This window comes from Anas acuta, chromosome 2, assembly GCF_963932015.1.
Source record: "Anas acuta chromosome 2, bAnaAcu1.1, whole genome shotgun sequence".
NCBI lineage: Eukaryota > Metazoa > Chordata > Aves > Anseriformes > Anatidae > Anas > Anas acuta.
The window spans coordinates 21,332,990-21,352,524 of NC_088980.1; the positions used below are offsets into that span (position 1 = coordinate 21,332,990).

Below are 19,535 nucleotides of genomic sequence, written 5' to 3' on the forward strand. Positions count from 1 at the left end.
TAAGTCTCTATGTGGATTTTTTTCCTGTTCCATGCAAATCATAGTATATCACCCCACATTTATTGCACATTAAAAATTGTCTATTTGAGGATTTACAATGGGCTTTCCTACCTGCCTCCTCATGGCTGATTCATCCTTCTCGTTCCCTCCACTGAACACAGGACTCATACACCAAATATACCTTTTCATCTCCCTGTTCATCTTGCTCTCTCCCCACCCAGCAGGTAGAACCCAAACTGGCCAGATTTTGTAGGTGAAATTACCGGCAACTTTTCCTCAGATCAAGCATGTCCCAGGACACCAAATGTGTTATAGAAAAGCCCACACAATTTCTCTATACCTCTCTAGGAGAAATCTGTTCCTTGACATCACTCCAGAGACTTCCCCACAAATCTACTTTCTGTTTCTCTCACAAAAGCCCTGGTTTCTACTTGTACTAAGACTCCCTCCCACTGTCTCTACTCTGTTACGATGCTACAGAGTGCTGCCCCCAACCTGTGCACACTCACTGCTCTCAATGAAGAAGCCATCTCTTCATCATTCCAGATGTCTCTGCCCTCTGAAAACATCAGGAGCCAGTGCAAGTTATGGAGGGAGCCTCCCTTCCCCAGCTGTGGCCTTTCCAAAGAACATAGAGTACTCAGGCAAATTGGGAACAAACACAAATATATCTTGGGTAGCTCCTGCTTAAAGCATGCTCATTCCCCCTGTTGCTTCTCCATAACCAGGAGTCTTCCAATTCCATTGCAGTAACAAAACAACCCTTGAACTCTTGGCACTCCAGCATTTCCAACATCCCTGCCATGCCAAGACACTGGGACTGGCCAGCCTTGCTTGGCTCTCCCAGCTGGTCAGATCCATCCTCTTATCAACTCAAGTCTATGTTTCTCACTGCATGAACTCCTCTTCTTCCCATTACTGAACATTACTTCCTCCCACCTCTGGAAGCTCTGTCCCATCATTAGCCACTTCTGGTGGACCATGGAACAGATAACCCTACAAGTATGTTTCTGAGCATTGACTACAAAGGAGAGTTATGTCAACAAGTTCTGAAAGTAGGTTAAATTAATTTCATCTAACTGCTCGAGTGAGAAGGCTGGATAAAAAAAAATACAGTATAACACTCACATTGTGTGCATTCTCCTGAAATGGGAGTAAATATTTTCTCAGAGGAACCAGAACTTTTAAGCATATTCTTAAAACATTTTAAATGCCATTATTTATCAAATATCATATTAAAAGTTGTGCCCCACAGAACATCAGAGAAGAAAGAAGGCTGGATATGTCAGATAACCGCACAGCAGAGAAAATGAACCCAAACTTTTCCTGTGTCCATTTATGGTGACATCAGGGAAAGTTTATGCTCATGGAGCAGTTCAAACCTGCAAAATCTGCCTCTTGCCCACTGGAATCTCACCTGAAGGCACAAATTAATTTCACAACTGTCTATCTATTCAGTACAGCACATGAACAATGTTAAACTACACTATCTTTTATTGAGGCAAACTTTCAAATGTCAGGAATAAAGAAACAGTGAGATGTTCTTTCATGGGATGGCAAAGACAAATCACTACTAGAATTTAAGGACATGGTAGACTAAGAAAAATAGGTGCTTATTTTGAGTACAGAACCTTAAGATTCCCATCTCTCCTTTCTGTTATGTTACGTTTAGGATAAATTGTTCTATTTAAGAAGACACAAACTTTTACTTATAACCAACCTTTTAATGACTATTTAATGAATCAAAGTAGAACAAAAACTTATTTACATGTATTTCATATACAAGTAAAATACTTTAATTTAAACATGATTAAAAATTGTCAAAAGATTACAATATTTTAAAATGTCAAATTAAATATATTCTTGAGACTACGATCTTTGAGTCATTTGATTGTTTATGTTTGGCACCAAAAAAAATGAAAATGTTTAAAATATTTTTACATATAGGAACCAACTGTTTATTTTCAAGCTTTCTGAACACAGAGGATACACTCACATAAAATGCAGTGCTATCAGCTCAGTCCTGATGGAAGTCTGGAATGAAATTTACAGGACTGAAACAGACTTTGACAGGGAAAATTCAGTGAGAAATTATGAAAGCCTTTCTAATAACAAGCTTCATTAGACTTTGAAAAAAAAAAAAAAAAAAAAAAAAAAAAAAAAAAAAAAAAGCCTAAAAAGGTACAAAATCTTCACTTGTATTGGAGATATCAAGAACAAATTTTACACAGTTTTGTCAGCTGTGTATTAAGTATCCTGCCCATTCTCCCCCTTTTCTTTGAAATTCCTATTCTGTTATTTAAATGAGAACGTATGAGAACGTATTTCTATTCACAATACACTCATACTTCTTATCATAGCTGATCATTCAATGCATTCAGTTCAACTTTATAAGTTATATAAAGAGGAAAATGTGTTTATTCAGGTAAGACTGGAATTTTACAAAAGACCAACAGAATAAGATTTAATAATACTTTTGTGATGAGATACTCTGAAGTATCCTATCATTCCTATATTACAGGTATGTGCTGTAGAATTAAATATCCCAGTATGAGAATGCATGCTATCTGCATTTTGGAGCTTTCTGACCTGAATTTATACAACACCGACCCAAAGAAAAATCAAATCTGAATGAGGTTATTGAAAGGCCAAGGATCCAAAGATAGTTTTTCCATCTTCAAGGACAACCTCCTTAAACTTCAAGAATGGTTTCTCCCAATATGCAAGACACAAAGTAGGCAGGGCAGCAAGCAGGCCTAGCCCAATGGGGAGTTTCTGATTGAGCTGAAAATCAAAGAGCTCAAAGTGTATGGAAGGTGAAAAAGGCAACAAGTTTCCGAGAATGCAAGTAGGGACATGTCCTGGACACACTGGGACAGAATGAGGAAAGCTAAAGCTCAGCTGGGGTTCAGACTAGCCAGGAATATGAAGAGTAACACAAAGGATTTCTGTGGGTGCCTCAGCAGCAAAAGGAATATGCGGGCCCATAGCTGAATGGGGCAGGAGACCTGCAAGACATACAGCTGAGGTATTCAATGCTATCAACCATTTCTCACACTTCCCAGGTCTCTAGTTAGCAGCAGATGTTAGGGAAGAACAGTACAACCCATGGTGCAGAAGGATTGAGTTAGGGATAAGGTTAGCTGTACCTATAGACATCCACAGGACCTGAGGGAATGTATCTGAGGATACCGAGGGAGTTGGCTGTGGTCACAGGTCACCTGCACTCTGTCACCTCTGATAAGTCACGATGACTGCACCAGTGACTGGAAAAGTCAGATGTCACACCTTCAAAACAGGAATGATGAAGGATTTGGGAGCTACAGTGCAGTCAGCTTCTCCTCAGTCCTTGGGAAAATTATGGAACAATTCTCTTGGAAGCGATTTCCAGGAACAAAACAGACAAAAAAGGGGGAATGGAAATAGCCAGAACTCAGTTATAAAGGGCAAATTATGCCTGGCCAAAACAGTTATTTCCTATGACAAAATTATTGTCTGCAGTCCCCAGAAAAGGGAGTAAGTAGTGGATGTCATTTACCTTGATCTCAGCAGGACTTTCAAAATCCTCTGTCTTAATATAGTGGGTCGACTGCAAGTTGGGTGAAGAACTGCTTGGCCCAGCAGGTCTAAAGGGTAATATATTGCCAATGATTTGAAGTGTATCCTGCACCTGAAGGGGTATGACTCCATGAAGCAGTAAGTGCTGGAACTGGATGGTGGAAAAATGAAGGGTCTAGCCGAGGGCCACTGAGAGGAGTAGGGACTTGATATATAGGTATGTGGTAACAGTAAGAATCTGAAAGAGCAGGGAGAATAAGTTAAGGGGAGACCTGAGTCTTGTATTCAACTATAAGGGGGTTAGAGAAAAGATGCAGCCAAAATTTTCTCAGAGGTGTGCAGTCTTTTGCTGTGCAAAAGTGAAAAGGCAAGGGAAATTCAAATATGGTATAAGGAAAGCAATCTTCACCAAGAGTGTGGATAAGCATGGGAGCTAGCTCCCTAGCTGGGGCGGGGAGCTGGTCCTGCTTCAAGAAAGGATGTGCGCGAAGTGAGCTGGGAGATCCCATCTGACCCATGCAATTCTGCCAGCCTGTGATCAGTCAGTGGACATCAGTAGTGGCATTTTCAGGATTTCTACAGATCTGGATGTACTTTTTGGAGACTGTTAAGACATTTATTCTCACAATTGCCTGTGACGAGTATGGGTCTCCTCATGCCCCAAGGTGATGCAGGACCTATACAGAGACTGGAACAGCCCGAGTGTTCCTTTACACAGCGTAGCTCCAGGGTCATAAGCATGTCCTACAGTCCTGCCAGGTAATACTGTCTGAGAGCAGATCCAGAGTGTTGCAAGATTGTTTATTCCTGCTAGTACATAAGGCAAGAAGCAACCTGTGCAAAATGAACTAGAGTTTCCATAGAAGAAAATCACTTTAACTTAAGAATTCTGATATTCCAGTGCTTTAATTCATTTCCAAATCAGTCCTTAGTATGAAACAGTAATTCATTTCCAAGTTTGTCCTGATTATTAAACCAGTGCCTGTTCATTTTCTTCAATATTGGTCACAAGACACCTTGATTCATGAGTTCCAGGGTCAGCATCACCACAGTATATAGTATTGTCAAAACTGGCTGTAATTGTTTTCTGTTCTTGTCTTTTCTTATAGAAAAAATAGACTGTAAGGCCAGTTCCTGCTAGCAGTAGGAAGATCAGTATAACAATCATCACACTTAAACTATGTGAGGATGAAGCAGCAGCTTCTCTTTTTGATGCTATGAAAAACAAAACAGAACAGTTACCACAAATGAACAGAGACTGCTACTGTGTACAACAAATATTTTCCTGTGTAAACCAGCTGGGTGAACTATAAAAGTACAGAACAATCATAACCACACTTAAAATCAACACCCAGTCTCAATGGGCAGAGCAAAATTGGGCTCAATCTGTCCTACATTTCTCTTAAAAGTAGCATTATATTGTACCCCACTTTATTCAGAAAATAACAAAAATATCAATAAGCCACCCAGTTTGAAAGAAAAAAATCTTTTTTTCAACAAGTTTAAAATAAAATCATCAGTGATAGTTAGATGGGTATTTCAATGAAACTCATCTAGAGGCAATTTTACTTGTAAATAATGAATGCATAGAAATGTATTGAAATTTCTTTTTAACATGCTTATAAAAAACAACCTACCTTTATTGATGGATGAATCATGGGTTGGTTCAACTTCAATAACTTTAAAATTAAAATATGGATATATTATACACTGTTCACAAACAACCATTCAAAGACTAAGTACACAGTATATAGTTATTACTTTGTGTTCCTATTAGATTTTACATAATACAGATTAATAATATATGAAAGCATTTTCCCTGAGAATTCACAATAATTTAATCAAGTATTCTTGTTTAAAATGTTTGTTATAACAACCCCAAACTTTTGTCTCATTGTTAATTGCTTTGAGCACTTTTACTGTTCAAAGTTTTCACACCTCCACGGTACCCACTCTTCACATAGAGGAATTCAATTTTTTATACTTGAAAAGCATTTTTACACATGAAAACATTTAAGATATACTTTTGTTTTCCTCCCTCCCTTGCTTATGATTCAGTCAATTCCATGCAGGTCTGGCTGGCTGGGTCCTACAAAGCTTGTGAATTACTCCATTGACAACATGTGGAGAACAAACAAACAAACAAACAAACAAACAAAAAAATCCCCAACATTATTTTTCTGTTCTTAACAAAAGTTACTCTTGGCTTTAATACAGATGCACATGCATCAACATCAACACATAAAAAGTATCCAGTGTATGATTAGTTTGACCAGGTATATGTTAATTGGTACTTCTAAAATAACGTGGTAAACATAAATCAGAACTTACTTTTTGGGATTTTGCAAATAAAATTCTGGTCAACGGAGCAGTAATAGTTCCTCCAGGCTCCACTTGAGACATCCATGTCAACACAGTGTTCATCAAAAATTACTGTAGGCTCTCCTTTCTCCCAGTTGACATATTCTACCACACTTCTGTCTGCCCATAACCATTCCCCTAAAATTAAGAGTATTAAATTATAAGTGAATGAAGTAGGGAATCAGTTCTAGTCTACCAGGCCCAATGACATTGCATACCGAATTTATTATTGATTAATCTATCATCACAGAGGATTCAATTTTCACTCTTTTAACAGTCAGAGATGTTCAGATGGGAATGCACAAAATGTAATGCTCATATGCTGTACACAGACAAAGTTAACTCCATTACCCTCCAGGGCCATGGCTGTTAACAAAGAAAGAAAGAAATGCCCAAGCTGCCTGAGGACTTTGAGCTGAAGTCTGTGCCCAGAACCCACCTATTGTGTTTTTTTTCAGAAAAGCAGTGTCCACATGAGCCATGCTCTGCAGTTTAAGGATCCAGACTGCTCAGAAAATTTTCTTTACTTGTGGATCCATGATCAATTGCCTTTGCAATCTGAATCAGATCTCTTTAATAATAACTTTTTGCTCATCTCCTGCTGAGGGCCATCAAGTAGAAATAATTGCCATCTCTGCTCCCTCAGGGTGTGCTTTCATGTCAGGATATCCTATCTGCTCACTGCCACCTGAGTGCCACCATCTCCATCCCACTGTCTGCAGCTGCACTTTCCTTTGCCTCTGCTTTCACTGGCATGTAGCAATGTGGAAAGGTAGTGGGCCAGGTTAGGAAAAAAAACACTTTTAGTTTTCAGTGAGAACAGATCAGCCTGGCCAACCATACTACAAGGTGCCCAACACTGCTGATGGGGAGGGACAGAGACTTGGGCAGCCACAGCCAAGGCCAGAGCAGCCCACTTGTTCTGGAGCCCTACCTTCAAAGACTGCTGTGAAAAACAGGATTAGGATTACAATTATAAAGAAAACATTATTAAATTTGTTTTTACCAACATTTTGAATGAGAAATTTTGAATTGCATTTCCAAATAAATAGCTGAAATATTTTTGGATGAAAGCAAAAAGTTCTACCAGAAATTTATGAAGAAAAAGATTTAAAAGAATAGATTAAGAATTATTGCTAGGCAGTTTGTGAGTTCCTATTCTGCTATTCTCTGTTTTGTTTAGAAATAAATTTCAGTTAAAAGCTGCCTCAGTTCTCAATTGTTAGACTTTTTTTTTTTCTTTTTTTTTAAGACTAACTCTGGCTGTCAAGCAATTTTAGTAAGTAAGCAGTTAGTAAGCAGTTTAGTTAGTAAGCAGTGCTAAACTAGAATCTTTTACAGACTGAAGTATACTCCAACTACGATAAAGATACAGAAAATATAGGCCTTTAGCTGGCATATATTGTAAGTATTTTAGCTGAAAAGCTATTAAACACTTAACAGTTGATTTATTTGTTTAATCATTTAATATTTAACATATTAGTATTTAATGTTAGTGTTACTTAGAATTCTCCTGTTTAGTTAGTATTTATTTTCATCTCACTATGCATTTTGAAATAATTACCATCAATATTTTTGAATAATCCTATCCAAAACCTTCTGAAGTCACTTGCAAGTGGAGACAGGTACAGTAAAAGGAAGTTCAGTTCAGCTGGATCTTCTATGGAAACTAGAGAAGCACCTAAAATATAAATTAAATATTACATATAATTTCAGCAATATTTTCCACTATAAATCATTTACCTCAGTAAAAAAACATGATATGATTCATGATCAGATTTTTCATATAGTAGAGAGGCTTGAGAGTAAATTCACTTAAGCTTAGAATTGATATACACACATAAATCTACACATTATCTCTTGGTTCTGGATTTAAAAATAAAAAAATAATAAAAATAAAAGTCCCTCCCAAGGTTCAGGATGTGTTTATTTATTTCTACCTTTTATGAGCTGTCTTCAACCTGATAGGGACTGCAACAAATTGAGACCAAGAATACAAACACTCTACAAACAAGGGTAGGAACTTCAGATGGGGAAGAAAAGACAAAATGCAGAACAGACATCAAAAAGGTCAGATAAAGCAAACAAGAAAATCAATGTGGTGATGGATTGAAAAGGGAGGCATAAGGTGTAACAGAGAAGGAGTAAAAAAGGCAAGTGGACACTTTCAAGCCACCTACCCTAATGGGCAATCAAAAAAGGATTAAAACCTACCCACATGGGTCTCTGAGATGCTTGAATTTTTACAAGAACTAGTGGAAAAATGGAACAATAAGCCAAAAATGAAATTTAGACTGCAACCTGTCACATTATTCTGGGCACAAACAACCTTTAGAATTGACTAATAAAAAAGGCACTTACCCATCTGAATACACATCATGGAAGCATCAGGCCAGCTTTCTTCCGAAGTGGTGTGGACATAGTAGCAATGGCCACGGAAGGGAATCCAAGATCTACCACGCTTCGGTTCAGGACACTTTCCAGGAAGCTGTGGTGGTTCACTAGGGATTAACTCTGTTAAGGAGAGACAGATTTCAGTAGGGCTGTAGAAGACAAGGGTAACATACTGCTGCACCACATATCAATCCTGTCATTTTGACAGTGATTCCAGTAAAAGAATATTCCATAGGCTCAACTAATAATTAAATAAATAAATAAATAAATAACAGGACTAATCATGGTAAAATAGTAATGTTTTCTGGATGGGGCTGTTCTCCAACGTGCTAAAGAAGGCTTACTGGAATCTAACTGCAATTGTCTTCAGCTAGGCAATTTAAAACTTCAAAACTTAAAAAAAAGAATTAGTCAGTATGCCTAAAGTATCTCAAAACCACCACCACATGGGGATGGGTTCCCAAAGTGCCATTCATTCATTGCTGAGGTGTGCTTTGCAGCATTCAGATTTCCTATATTTTTTAAGTATTTTTTGTTCTCCTGTGAATACAGCTACCAAGCAGCACCCTTCTGAGAAATTCAAGAGTGAGGAACGATGAAAAGAGAAGGCACAATGAGCAATACTCCACAGCAGCAGAAGCATGCATGGTATTGGGCATAGCTGGACTGTATTGGTCTGGTCACACTGCCAGTGGCTTGCGTCCAGCTGCTTTGTAGCAAGGTCACAGAAGCTGTCTGTATCTGTCCCTGTGCATACATCTTAAACTATGTAAAAGTAGAAACAGCAACCTATTGAATGACATGATTAAAGGCAAAGTAAAGCTTAAATGAGCAAAACATTTGCAGTGAAGTCTGGTACAGTGATCATAAATTCCATGCATAATTTAAAACATATTTGATAATTAGGTATAATATTTGAACCCCTATGGTACTTCAGTAAAAGTACTTCAAGCAAAATTTCCCAGGATCTTATACTTTTCTTGAATATAAATTCATCAGTTTGGATGTTTCCATATTTGTCTACCCCCTGGTCCTCTTTCTATCTGCACTTATTGGTTCTACAAAGTGAAGTTTCTTATCTCCCAATATTACAGAAGATTATTTGAAATGTAAAATATATTTTTAATGTATTTACGGTTGGGTTAAGGTTGACCAATTCTGCAATCCCTGACAAATACGGATGCAGAAAATATCCACTTGTGGCATGAAATGTTGCAGTTGACTTTATTATGTGCATGTATTGACTGGCATGGGAAATGAAATGTGAAGGTCTTTGGAAATCGTTCAAGACAGACTAGATCTAGGTGTTCTTCCTTAACAAAAGCAATAGTTTATCACAAAGCATAAAACTTCTCTCACAATCATTGTCTATGTGCAAAACCTAAATTCAAATAAAGAGAAGAATTTAAATTCCAGCCTCCCTAATCACATTTCTCCTACTGATAACCTACCATCAGATTGTTTACAGACAGATAAAAAGGTTTCATTGCAAGATGCTGTCTTCCAAAAACCGTCCAGATCTAGATAGGCACAGGCTCTGTTTTTATTTGGCTCTCCACTGGCCCAGTTATGATACCTGCTCCTCCTTCTATCTGACCACATGTAACGGCCACCAGTCTAAAAGCAAATGACAATAAAGATTATGTCACATACATGAATTAGGTTAAAAGAATATTAAGATTGCTTGCAGGTATGTAAAAGATAGGACAGGTCAGAATCACAGTTTCCTGCACATAATTTATTATTCCTCTGTCATGATTATATAAAAGTCTGGTCCAAGCTTCCACTCTCTACAGTGGATCTTACAGTAAGATACAGTGATCTTAATGACATTTGTTCACTATTCAACCTGCATTGTTCAATTCACACCATCTGGCTTGTGCAGTAAAGGGACAAAGAGCCTTGTGGTAACAAATATAAATATGTCACAGAAAAAATTATCAATGGACTCCACATACACACAGAGATCAAATAAAGATTGCAGATAAACTATTCCTAGCTTTCCTCTAACACAAGCTCTTCTATATTTAAAAAAAAAAAAAAAAAAAAAAAAAAAAAAAAAAAGCAGAAGTTCCACTCAAACGAGCACACTGACTTTGTTTTTCATGTGACACATGCCACAGACCTCTGCCACTTGTCCACTTGTGCTAATAGGACTTGTAATAGGTTTTTAGCTCTTGCAAGGACCAGCTACTAACTATAAGTATTTTTCTCTCTACAACATGTTCTTTTTTCAATAGATTTCATGATTATTTCCAAAACATGACTAACAGCAGTCACATCCATGGCTCCTCTCACCCTGTCCTGTGCAGTCTGACCCCTTCTTCCTGCCACCTTTTAGATGCAGGCTCCTATTCTGTTCTTTGTAACAGTTGCTTTCGTGTCCTTTTTCCTTTGAACTCCCCGGCCAAGTGTCATCCCAGTTTCCTATCTAATCCTGGGTTCCCAGTGCCTGCTCTCAATGAAGTTCAACTGTGGTTCCTTCCACATCATGAACTGTGCCCTCCTTCTGCCCCATGTCTCACCAAGCTCCAGCTAGCTCTACCTCTCCACTCTTTATTTCCTCACAACTCTGTTTCCACAAATATCCAGCTGCATCTTTTTTTTTTTTTTCATGTCCTTTTTATATGCCTTTAGTAAGTGCTTCCCTTTCAGGCCTTCATGCTCTTGGCTGTTGGCAGCTTTCCCTCAGGCACTGGCATCATCTCTGAAAACCAACCTAATGCATCCCCCCTGCCAGAGGCCTGCTCCTTCCTCTGTGCTGCAGCTTGCCGTCTCTCCTGTTGCTTGGACAACAGTTCATGTTCTTGTACTGCTAGTCTGTAAAGTGAAATAATAAAGCTTAAAATAACCTCACAAAGAAACAACTACTTTTAAGCCAAGCTGTTTCTTTGGTGTGCTCCACAGAATGTCCTGAGAAATAGCTGTGCTTCCACATGTGAGTGCGTGGCCCAGCCATGGCATAGGAAGCAAAAATTCAAAGCCACTGAAGCCACTGAAGCCACTAGCTACTGCAGCTGTATCCTTGGTGGCCTTTGAAATACGGGCTGTGGAAGTTCTGACTTACAATTTGGCCAAATATTTAGATGTTTAAAACCTCTGAAGTGGAGCCAAGTCAAGTACCTTAGCAAAACTTTGATTCCTGCCAAGCAGTCATAGATCTGATCAAGAGCATTCACACTAGAGCCTGCAAGAGTGGATCCTGAAAACCTCTGAGCAAGAAACATGGCTGATCTATGTTGATCTGGAATACAGGTTTGATTGTCACAAGCGTTTGATGGACTTACTGTGTTGCTGTTAAGACCAATCCATACAGGCTCTCCATGCTTTAATATTTGTAACCACAGGTAGGATTCAGCATAAGGATCCAGAATGCTGGCAAGTTCTGCATATTGGTCTCTGCAGTTTTTCTGTGCTTCTTCCCAGCTCATTTTGTAGTTGATGACTGCATAGCGGTCATCACCATAATTGTTAAAGCCGAACATCGGGACCGTAGGTTGGGAGTTTTGTAGTTTAGGGTCTGCAACAAACAAACAAAAAATAAAAATAAAAATAAAAAATAATAATAAAAAGAAAGTCCATAGCTATATCTTGGCCAGACATATCACAATGAAAGAGGATCTATTTTACCATGGTAGTCAAGTAATTAAAGGAGGCTGCAATAACAAATTAAGATGTTTCCCAACTAACACTGCAGTGATGAAGCCATGTTTTCACATTCTGTAATAAACTTTTCTAATTCTTTTTAGAATTACTTTCTAACATAAATATCTGTATCACTTCCAGGAACGTGCCAAATAAACTCTAGACCTTCCCAAAGTGACTGTGTAAGGCATTAAAAGGAACAATCCTCCCACTTTTTCTGTGATATACTAGTATTTGGTGTATTTCTGATAAGAAAAAGAGTAAGGAAAATAGCAGAGGGTAAAACTGGCATGCTGTGAGCAAAGGGATAGTGCTGATGATGAAATTTCCCAACACTGTAAAAGGGCACTTGAAAACTGAAAATCAAGCAGGGCAGATTTTCAAAACAAAGTTGTTTCAGTGCTTTTAAATATAACAGTAGAATTCAGTTTTAAAGAATTTTCCCATATAAAGGCAAAGTACTTCACTGTTCTCTCTCTTTCTCCCCCTCCTGACTGCCAAAAATAGTAAAATACATGATATTCCATAGAGGTTTATTATTATTATTATTATTATTATTATTATTATTATTATTATTATTATTATTATTATTATTATTAACAACAACAACAACAACAATAATAATTAACAACAATAATATTATATATTAATATTTATTTAATAATATATATTAATATATATTAATAAATAATATTTATTAATATATAATATATATATTAACAACAAAAATATTATATTATTATATAATATTATTATTATTATTATTATTAACAACAACAACAACAACAACAATAATTAACAACAACAACAACAACAACAACAACAACAATAATAATAATAATAATAATAATAATAATAATAATAATAATAATAATAATAATGATAATGTATTGGTCTGGTACTTAAAATAGGAAAGATTAAAAAGATCAAGAGTTTTTCTTCAGAAAATAATATGTGTGTTCATTTTGTATAAATGGTTTCTAGTGCAAGTGACACTGTTAAATTAAATTCAGTTAAAATAGCACTGAGCATGGGAAGTTAATTTTACCACCAGTTTAAATTAACCACAATAAATTACCTGTACTAGAAAGTATTGAAAGAAAACTCACCAGTGTTTTTCTGGCATATGTAGCTTTTGCTTGCTTTACATTCTTCGTCTTTCCATTTCCCTGCTTGTTCAATAGGGTTCTTTATCATATAGACACAGTCATCCTACATGTGAGATGAGATTAATAAGAAAAAGATGTGGAAAAATAGGAAACATTCCTTTTCCTACAGGATATACAGACTCACCTGTCACACATACCTGAGTAAAATTAAGATAATCTGTATGAACTCACATTAGAAATAGTCAGAAGCAGTAATACGACAACAGTCATTTACAACTCATCCGTAGAACAGTTTGTGCTTGCATGATGGAGGGATTGCAAATCACAGCTCCGAGGTAGGGACTACCTGTCCACATGATCTGTGTGTGTGTGTGCATACAGGTAGATGCACATATGCTAGATATGGCACACAGGACATTTGAGCTCTGTTATTTTCCTGGAGGTTATATAGAAACTCTTATCGGGACTATAGCTTGCCTAGAAAGCTAAAACCCTCATTCTGCACCAGTCTGGCACTAGAAACCAAAGATGTTGCCACAGCCCAGTAGCATATAGGTAGCAAGCAGGAACAATTTTTTGTGAGGGACAATTCCCCAACCCTTTGCACCCCAGGTTTGGTTCTTCTGCTTCCTCCTTTGCCTCCTCCAGTTTTCTGCAGCAGGAAGCAGCAGCTCTCCCTCCCTCATCTCAGCATAACCTCATGCTGTCTCTGACCCCCTCAGAGAAAATAGCCCAGCAGCAAGTGAAGGAGAGTGCATGGGGAACAATTTGTGAAGGGAAATGGGCATAGCCTTCTACAAAAAGCATGTGTGTAAGATGGGGAAGTCCTGAAGAGCCTAAAACTGAGCTCTAGCCTGGGTGGCAGTGGAGGTTGGACCTCACAGAGCTGTTTCCTGTTTCAGCAAGACTCAAAACAATTCTGTCACAAAAAGAGAAACTTGGTAAAGCTAGCAAAGGAGCAAAGAAGTGGTGCTATCAATCAGTATTTTTCATTAGGCTTTTTAAAATTATTGAAAAACACTCAGTTTTCTCTTGCAATTAAACACAAAATGGTATAGCAGTGCTGAAAGCTTCAAAGCATGCAGAAAAGTTTCTGTAAAACTGAGAAAATTTAATAGAAAGTATAGAAGGGGAAGAAAATAAGAAAGGAAGACCCAGATTCTCCTTTTGAGGGCTGCATTCAATGCATTTATCTTACTAAGCTCAGCACCATGAAATGTAAACTGTACAGTTCATATTTTCCTAGAGAAGTCTAAATGACATTCTCTGTATCACTAAATTATGCAGGTATTGCTATACTATGGTTTATTTGAATCTCCTGATCGGTCATGGTAAAGTAAGGAAAATTGCTTGTTTATCTGAGTTTTGCATAATAATTCCAAATGTCTGACTGGATTTATAAATTGTGACAAAACAAAGTTGAAGAAAATATCTGAAAGTAGATCTTTCACATGACTGCTTTTCCTTCAGAAGCAACAAGATCATTAAAAAACTTTATAAAGGAAACTTTACAAAAATATTATTGTAGGTACATACATTTTATTAATCTACCAAAGCTATTAAGAATAAGTGATAACCATAAATTAATGTTTACCTTGCTATAATAACTTCGGGAACCTTTTGCCCAATTTGTGTAGTAAACTGGGCTTCCGTCTGTCCATAAATATACATGCTCCTGATTTATGTCATTCAGTCCAACCCAGGCATCAGTTGCAGCATTTTTTAAGAGGGACATGAGGAAAGCTGAAGGAAAAAGATTAATTGCACAAAGAGGGAAACTGAATTTACCTTTCCCTAAATAGAGCAGTGCCTGGAAAAGGGATGATGATTTTTTCTCTCTTTTTAAATAAAGAGGTAATTTTATGATGAAAATAAAAATATGGACAAGGTTTGATTCATAGAGTTGTTTTCAACATTTTTAGAGGAATTTGTGTGCCCACTCTCCTGTGTTATTGATCATCTGAAGAAGCAGGGAAAATTGTTTTAATGGTATTACAGAAATTACTATCAGGACAGTACACCTTGTCACACAGAAAATGAGTCTACAGACTGCAGTCCATTTTCTTCTTTAGTAATTTATTTGTTAACCAGATCCAAAGACTTGGTTTCAAAACAGATACAATGCAAATAAAACTATTTAAGAACTAAGTATGTATGTACTAAGACCTCAGCATGTAGGAAGGCCAAATGCTGTTTCCCTTAGCTCCTGCTTAGACTGACATTCAAAGACTGTCCTTCCTTTGCTATAGATAAAAAGGATAAAACACAAACACTGATGGAGTGAGCTAAGAAGTGGTCTGTGCAGCCCTCAGCAGACCTGTGGCATGACATTTCCTTTCATTATATGCATTACTTTTCATTCCTTACAATCAGTATTGAAGTTTGAGGCCTCAGTAAAAAATAAAAATAAAAATAAAAAATGTAATATGCTGAGCTGCAAGACAAGCAGGCTGAGGTCTAGAAGAGCAGAAGGAACAGGGGAACATGGGAACTCCAGTACTGAGGCATTTTATTGTATGACAAGCCCCTAATACAAAATCTAAATATTTGAACAGCATAAATTCCTTTGTGGGTCCTATAGGTCCCCAAAGATATGATTTTTAAAGTTAATCCGGACACTAATATCTACACAAACTTTTTTTTCCAACATGCAATTTGTTCATTGAACATGACTTGATATTAATGTAGCATATATTTCAGAAAATTTAATATTTGATTTAACCTATTTCTCAATGATTATTCGAAGTCTCATTCAGTACCAAAAGACTTGTACTTTATACCTTGTGTTTCCTTTTTTGAAATAGTAGCCAAGTTTCCTCCAAAATTAATGCAATTGTTCCGTGCAGCATGCCACGTCAGTGTATCATTTTCATCAAGGCCGAATACTTTAAAACACTGAAAAAGAGAAGTGTGCCAAAGCTATAGTTGGATGGTGTTTCAGAGTTTCCAGTGAAAACATTTCTGTTTGTAACAAGTGAGATAAGTTAGATATTTTACACCAAAAAAGGGGAGATTAGGTGGTTTAACAGTCCTCTGTAGCTTGCTTTAAAGCTCCCTATTTTACCATCTCCTTAAAATAACGAATATGTCAGTCTAACATTTTCAGTAGAAATTAAGCCAAAGTGATGGTTCCTCAGCATTTCAGGGGAATGCCTAAGACCTCAAAAAGCAATGTGTAATACGGATGAGACATTATTGAAGCTAAATATCAAGTGTCAAGCAACCCTAATGTGTTAATTAAAGTTTGCAATAGAAAAGTTAATCAGGAATCTTGGGAGAAAATGGGGATAAAAGACAATGCAATGCTATCTAAACATGCAGAGAGGAATGCCTGGAAGCTCCCCTTCCAGGAGGCAAGAAGGGGAGAAACATTTAGGTTGAGTGAGCATCACAAAAGGGAAAAATCTCTGTCTGTGACTCTTTTCCCTGGAACTGAGAGAGAGAAGGAAAGAGGAGACAGCTTATCAGAGGAGACAGTTCATCTCACACGAAGGAGTTCCACCAAACTTAAATCCTGTTTTGGCTTAGCCAAAAGAGAGAGAAGAAAGAGAGGGAGAAAAGGAGGGAAGGAGAGAAGGACAGAGAGACAGATGAGGCAATGTAATCAAGGATTATCTTTACTGCTAGGTGTATGCTTAACAGCATACACTGGTTGTTTATAGCTTTGTATTACTGACAAAAATATCTGGGTTTTAAATGTATATACTCTTTTTTCCTGAAATTTTGTCTTTTGAGAAGACCAAGAATGATCTCATGTCATAAATTGTGGTGAATCTTATAACTGGTCTACTTGAACAAATATTTAGTTGCACAAAAAACCTAAAAAATATTTTCAAAGGAAGGTGCTTTAGTGGTGTAAGAGCCAGTGCATGTTAGGCAAGGAACAAAACAGTGTCCAGGCAATAAATGGCAGCCAGATAAACACAGCAAAGTAAATAAGAACATACAACAGCTTTGCAGTTGCTTCTCCCACACAAGGAAAACCACTCAACTCAACCATCTTTGGTAACATTAAATCATAGCAAAAAAAAAAAAAAAAAAAGATGAAGATGAAGCTTTGTTCTTGTATGGCTCATGACCTCTTTCAGAACTGTTGTGAGCCCAATAAAGACTATCCTGATAAAGACTATCTCGATAATCTCGATATCAGAAAACTTATTTTTAGAGTCATTTATACATATTTTTACATGATCAGAACATATTTTATGACAACTAGAAACCCTGCTACAACTTAAAAACTGAACCAAATATGTTTGTTTTGTATTTTTGTTTGTCTGTTTTAAGTACAGTATACTGACTTTTCATACTGCACCTTGTTATCAAAGAGAAGCCAGTCTTCTGGACACCCACCCTTTGGTGGTGGTGTGGTGGGAGCAATAGTTGGGCGAACAGTTCTGTTAAGCCTTTCACAGATGAATAATTCAACACTGCCACAGTTGAGATCATTCCATGTACCTGTTTGAAAACAAATTAGAATTAAAGAAAAACAAAACAAAACAGAGACTGGGATAAAGAGTATCCTTTCCTAAAACAAATCCATCACAGGAAGTAGAACTGACTACCATATTTATATTTCTCTCTGCCAGAAATAATGAGTATTTTTTTATGTACATTCTCTTTAGAAATATTCACGTTTCCAGCAAAACTGAGAATATTAATATTTTGGCTGAGAACAGAAATATTTCAGTGTTTGCAAACCATAACACTGCCAAAGGGGAATTTTAGTTCAAACGTTTAATTCACCTCTCTGAGATCTGATGCAAATCTCTAAGACCCTGACTTAAACATTCAGCTCTCCCAAGCCTATATCACACCATGCAGACTGAATGTTGTTACAGCACACACCTGTTTGGGTATACATGACCACACAGTTTTCATCATTATTTGCAAAGTTGGGTTCATTTGGAGCCCAGGCAACATAGTTGACAGGAGTTCCATCCATCCATCTGAAAGAAGCAATTTAGGGGAATAATAATTCTTAGTTGAACAGAGTAGTATTTCTTTGTAAAGGACATACTAGAGCTTGGTATTTTGTTTCTTGTATCCTAGTTTACCAACATGTGTTATTCTCTGGTAAAAGGAAAGCAAGACCTTTCACCTGGAATCACTAAAAAAATCTTTATGTCAGCTACCTATTCTGTTGACCTGGAACTGGTCTCAACTAATCAGCTGGTGGTTGCAGCCTTCTTGGCCTCTGAGCATTGATAGCTTAAAGAAAACACACCAGTGTAACACTGGACCTCACCTTCCCTGGAATACAGAAGCAGAAACATGAGCCTAGTTTAGTAATTTCCTGGGGCCAAAAAGAGTAAGATAAGGTATAATATAATATAATATTATAACATAATACTACTAATAATAATAAAAATAATAATGTAATATAAGATCTTTCAGTGTAAGAGAGATCCTTGAACCTTACACTGGGAACCATTTTATTAAACAAAGGAGATCTTTAATATTATATACCTATTGCTTTCAGTTTTGTAATACACAATTCCTATTTGGTGATTCACAAATTTATTCTCAAAAAAAAAACCAACAACTTGAAAACAAAATGAAAAAGCTTCAGAGTGCTGGTGGGAGCACAGTCAAATGGGGAATCTGCCAAGTCTGAAAGACTTCAGAGAACACCTGATCCGGTGTTTTTCTAGTTTGAATTCCTGAGTATTCCTCAGTCAAGCAGGATAAACAGTGCATAATAAACAGGGAGAAATAATACAAAAACAAATGATGTGAGACAACATGAGCCAGCAATGTGCACTTGCAGCCCAGAAAGCAAACTGTATCCTGGGTTGCATCAAAAGTGTCATAGCCAACAGGGCAAGGGAGGGGATTCTGCCCCTCTGCTCTGCTCTTGTGAGACCCCACCTGGAGTGCTTCGTTCAACTCTGGGGCCCCCAGCACAAGAGGGACATGGACTAGAATGCGTCCAGAGGAAGGCCATGAATATGATCAGAGGGTTGGAGCACCTCTCCTATGAAGACAGGCTGAGGGAGTTGGGGTTGTTCAGCCTGGAGAAAAGAAGGCTCTGTGGAGACCTTATAGTGGCCTTCCAGTACCTAAAGGAGGCCTACAGGAAAAGTGGAGAGAAGAATGGGATATGACTGTCTCAGCTCCACAGAGATGAGTCTTTGTGGCTTGTAGACAAGAAAGACATCCCAAGAGGTTAGAAGAAAGGCTGAAATTAAGAGAAATGAAGAGGCTGAGACTCATCTTACTAAGCTTGAAATCCCAGGAAAAGACACTAGAAAAAGGCAGAAGGTGAAGGGGGAGGAAGGTTTTGATTATTTGAATATTTAGTAATGTCTTCGAGTACCATCTGGCACATCCCTAGAGATCTCCAACCTGTTTTATGTCTTGTCTAACAAGGAAAAGGGAATGACACTGCACTGACTGAGTGAACATGCCCTCACTAAAAAAAAAAAAAAAAAGTCTCACAGACAGCCATGCCAAATATTCACACTTGAT

At 37.3% G+C, this 19,535-nt stretch overlaps 1 protein-coding gene across 1 annotated transcript in view; it reads right to left on the reverse strand.

Annotated features, from left to right (window-relative positions):
• Positions 1-1,970: 1,970 nt before the first annotated feature.
• Positions 1,971-19,535, reverse strand: part of LOC137852258 (macrophage mannose receptor 1-like) — a 33,461-nt gene continuing 15,896 nt past the window's right edge. The window contains exons 19-30 of the mRNA XM_068673815.1: positions 17,913-18,013; positions 17,380-17,522; positions 15,848-15,962; positions 14,662-14,810; positions 13,068-13,170; positions 11,601-11,833; positions 9,765-9,930; positions 8,281-8,433; positions 7,484-7,600; positions 5,890-6,057; positions 5,196-5,237; positions 1,971-4,773 (exon numbers count right to left, since the gene is read on the reverse strand). Coding sequence (XP_068529916.1) covers positions 4,529-4,773; positions 5,196-5,237; positions 5,890-6,057; positions 7,484-7,600; positions 8,281-8,433; positions 9,765-9,930; positions 11,601-11,833; positions 13,068-13,170; positions 14,662-14,810; positions 15,848-15,962; positions 17,380-17,522; positions 17,913-18,013 — 1,735 coding nt within the window. The 3' untranslated portion in view covers positions 1,971-4,528. The remainder of the gene's footprint in view (positions 4,774-5,195; positions 5,238-5,889; positions 6,058-7,483; positions 7,601-8,280; positions 8,434-9,764; positions 9,931-11,600; positions 11,834-13,067; positions 13,171-14,661; positions 14,811-15,847; positions 15,963-17,379; positions 17,523-17,912; positions 18,014-19,535) is intronic.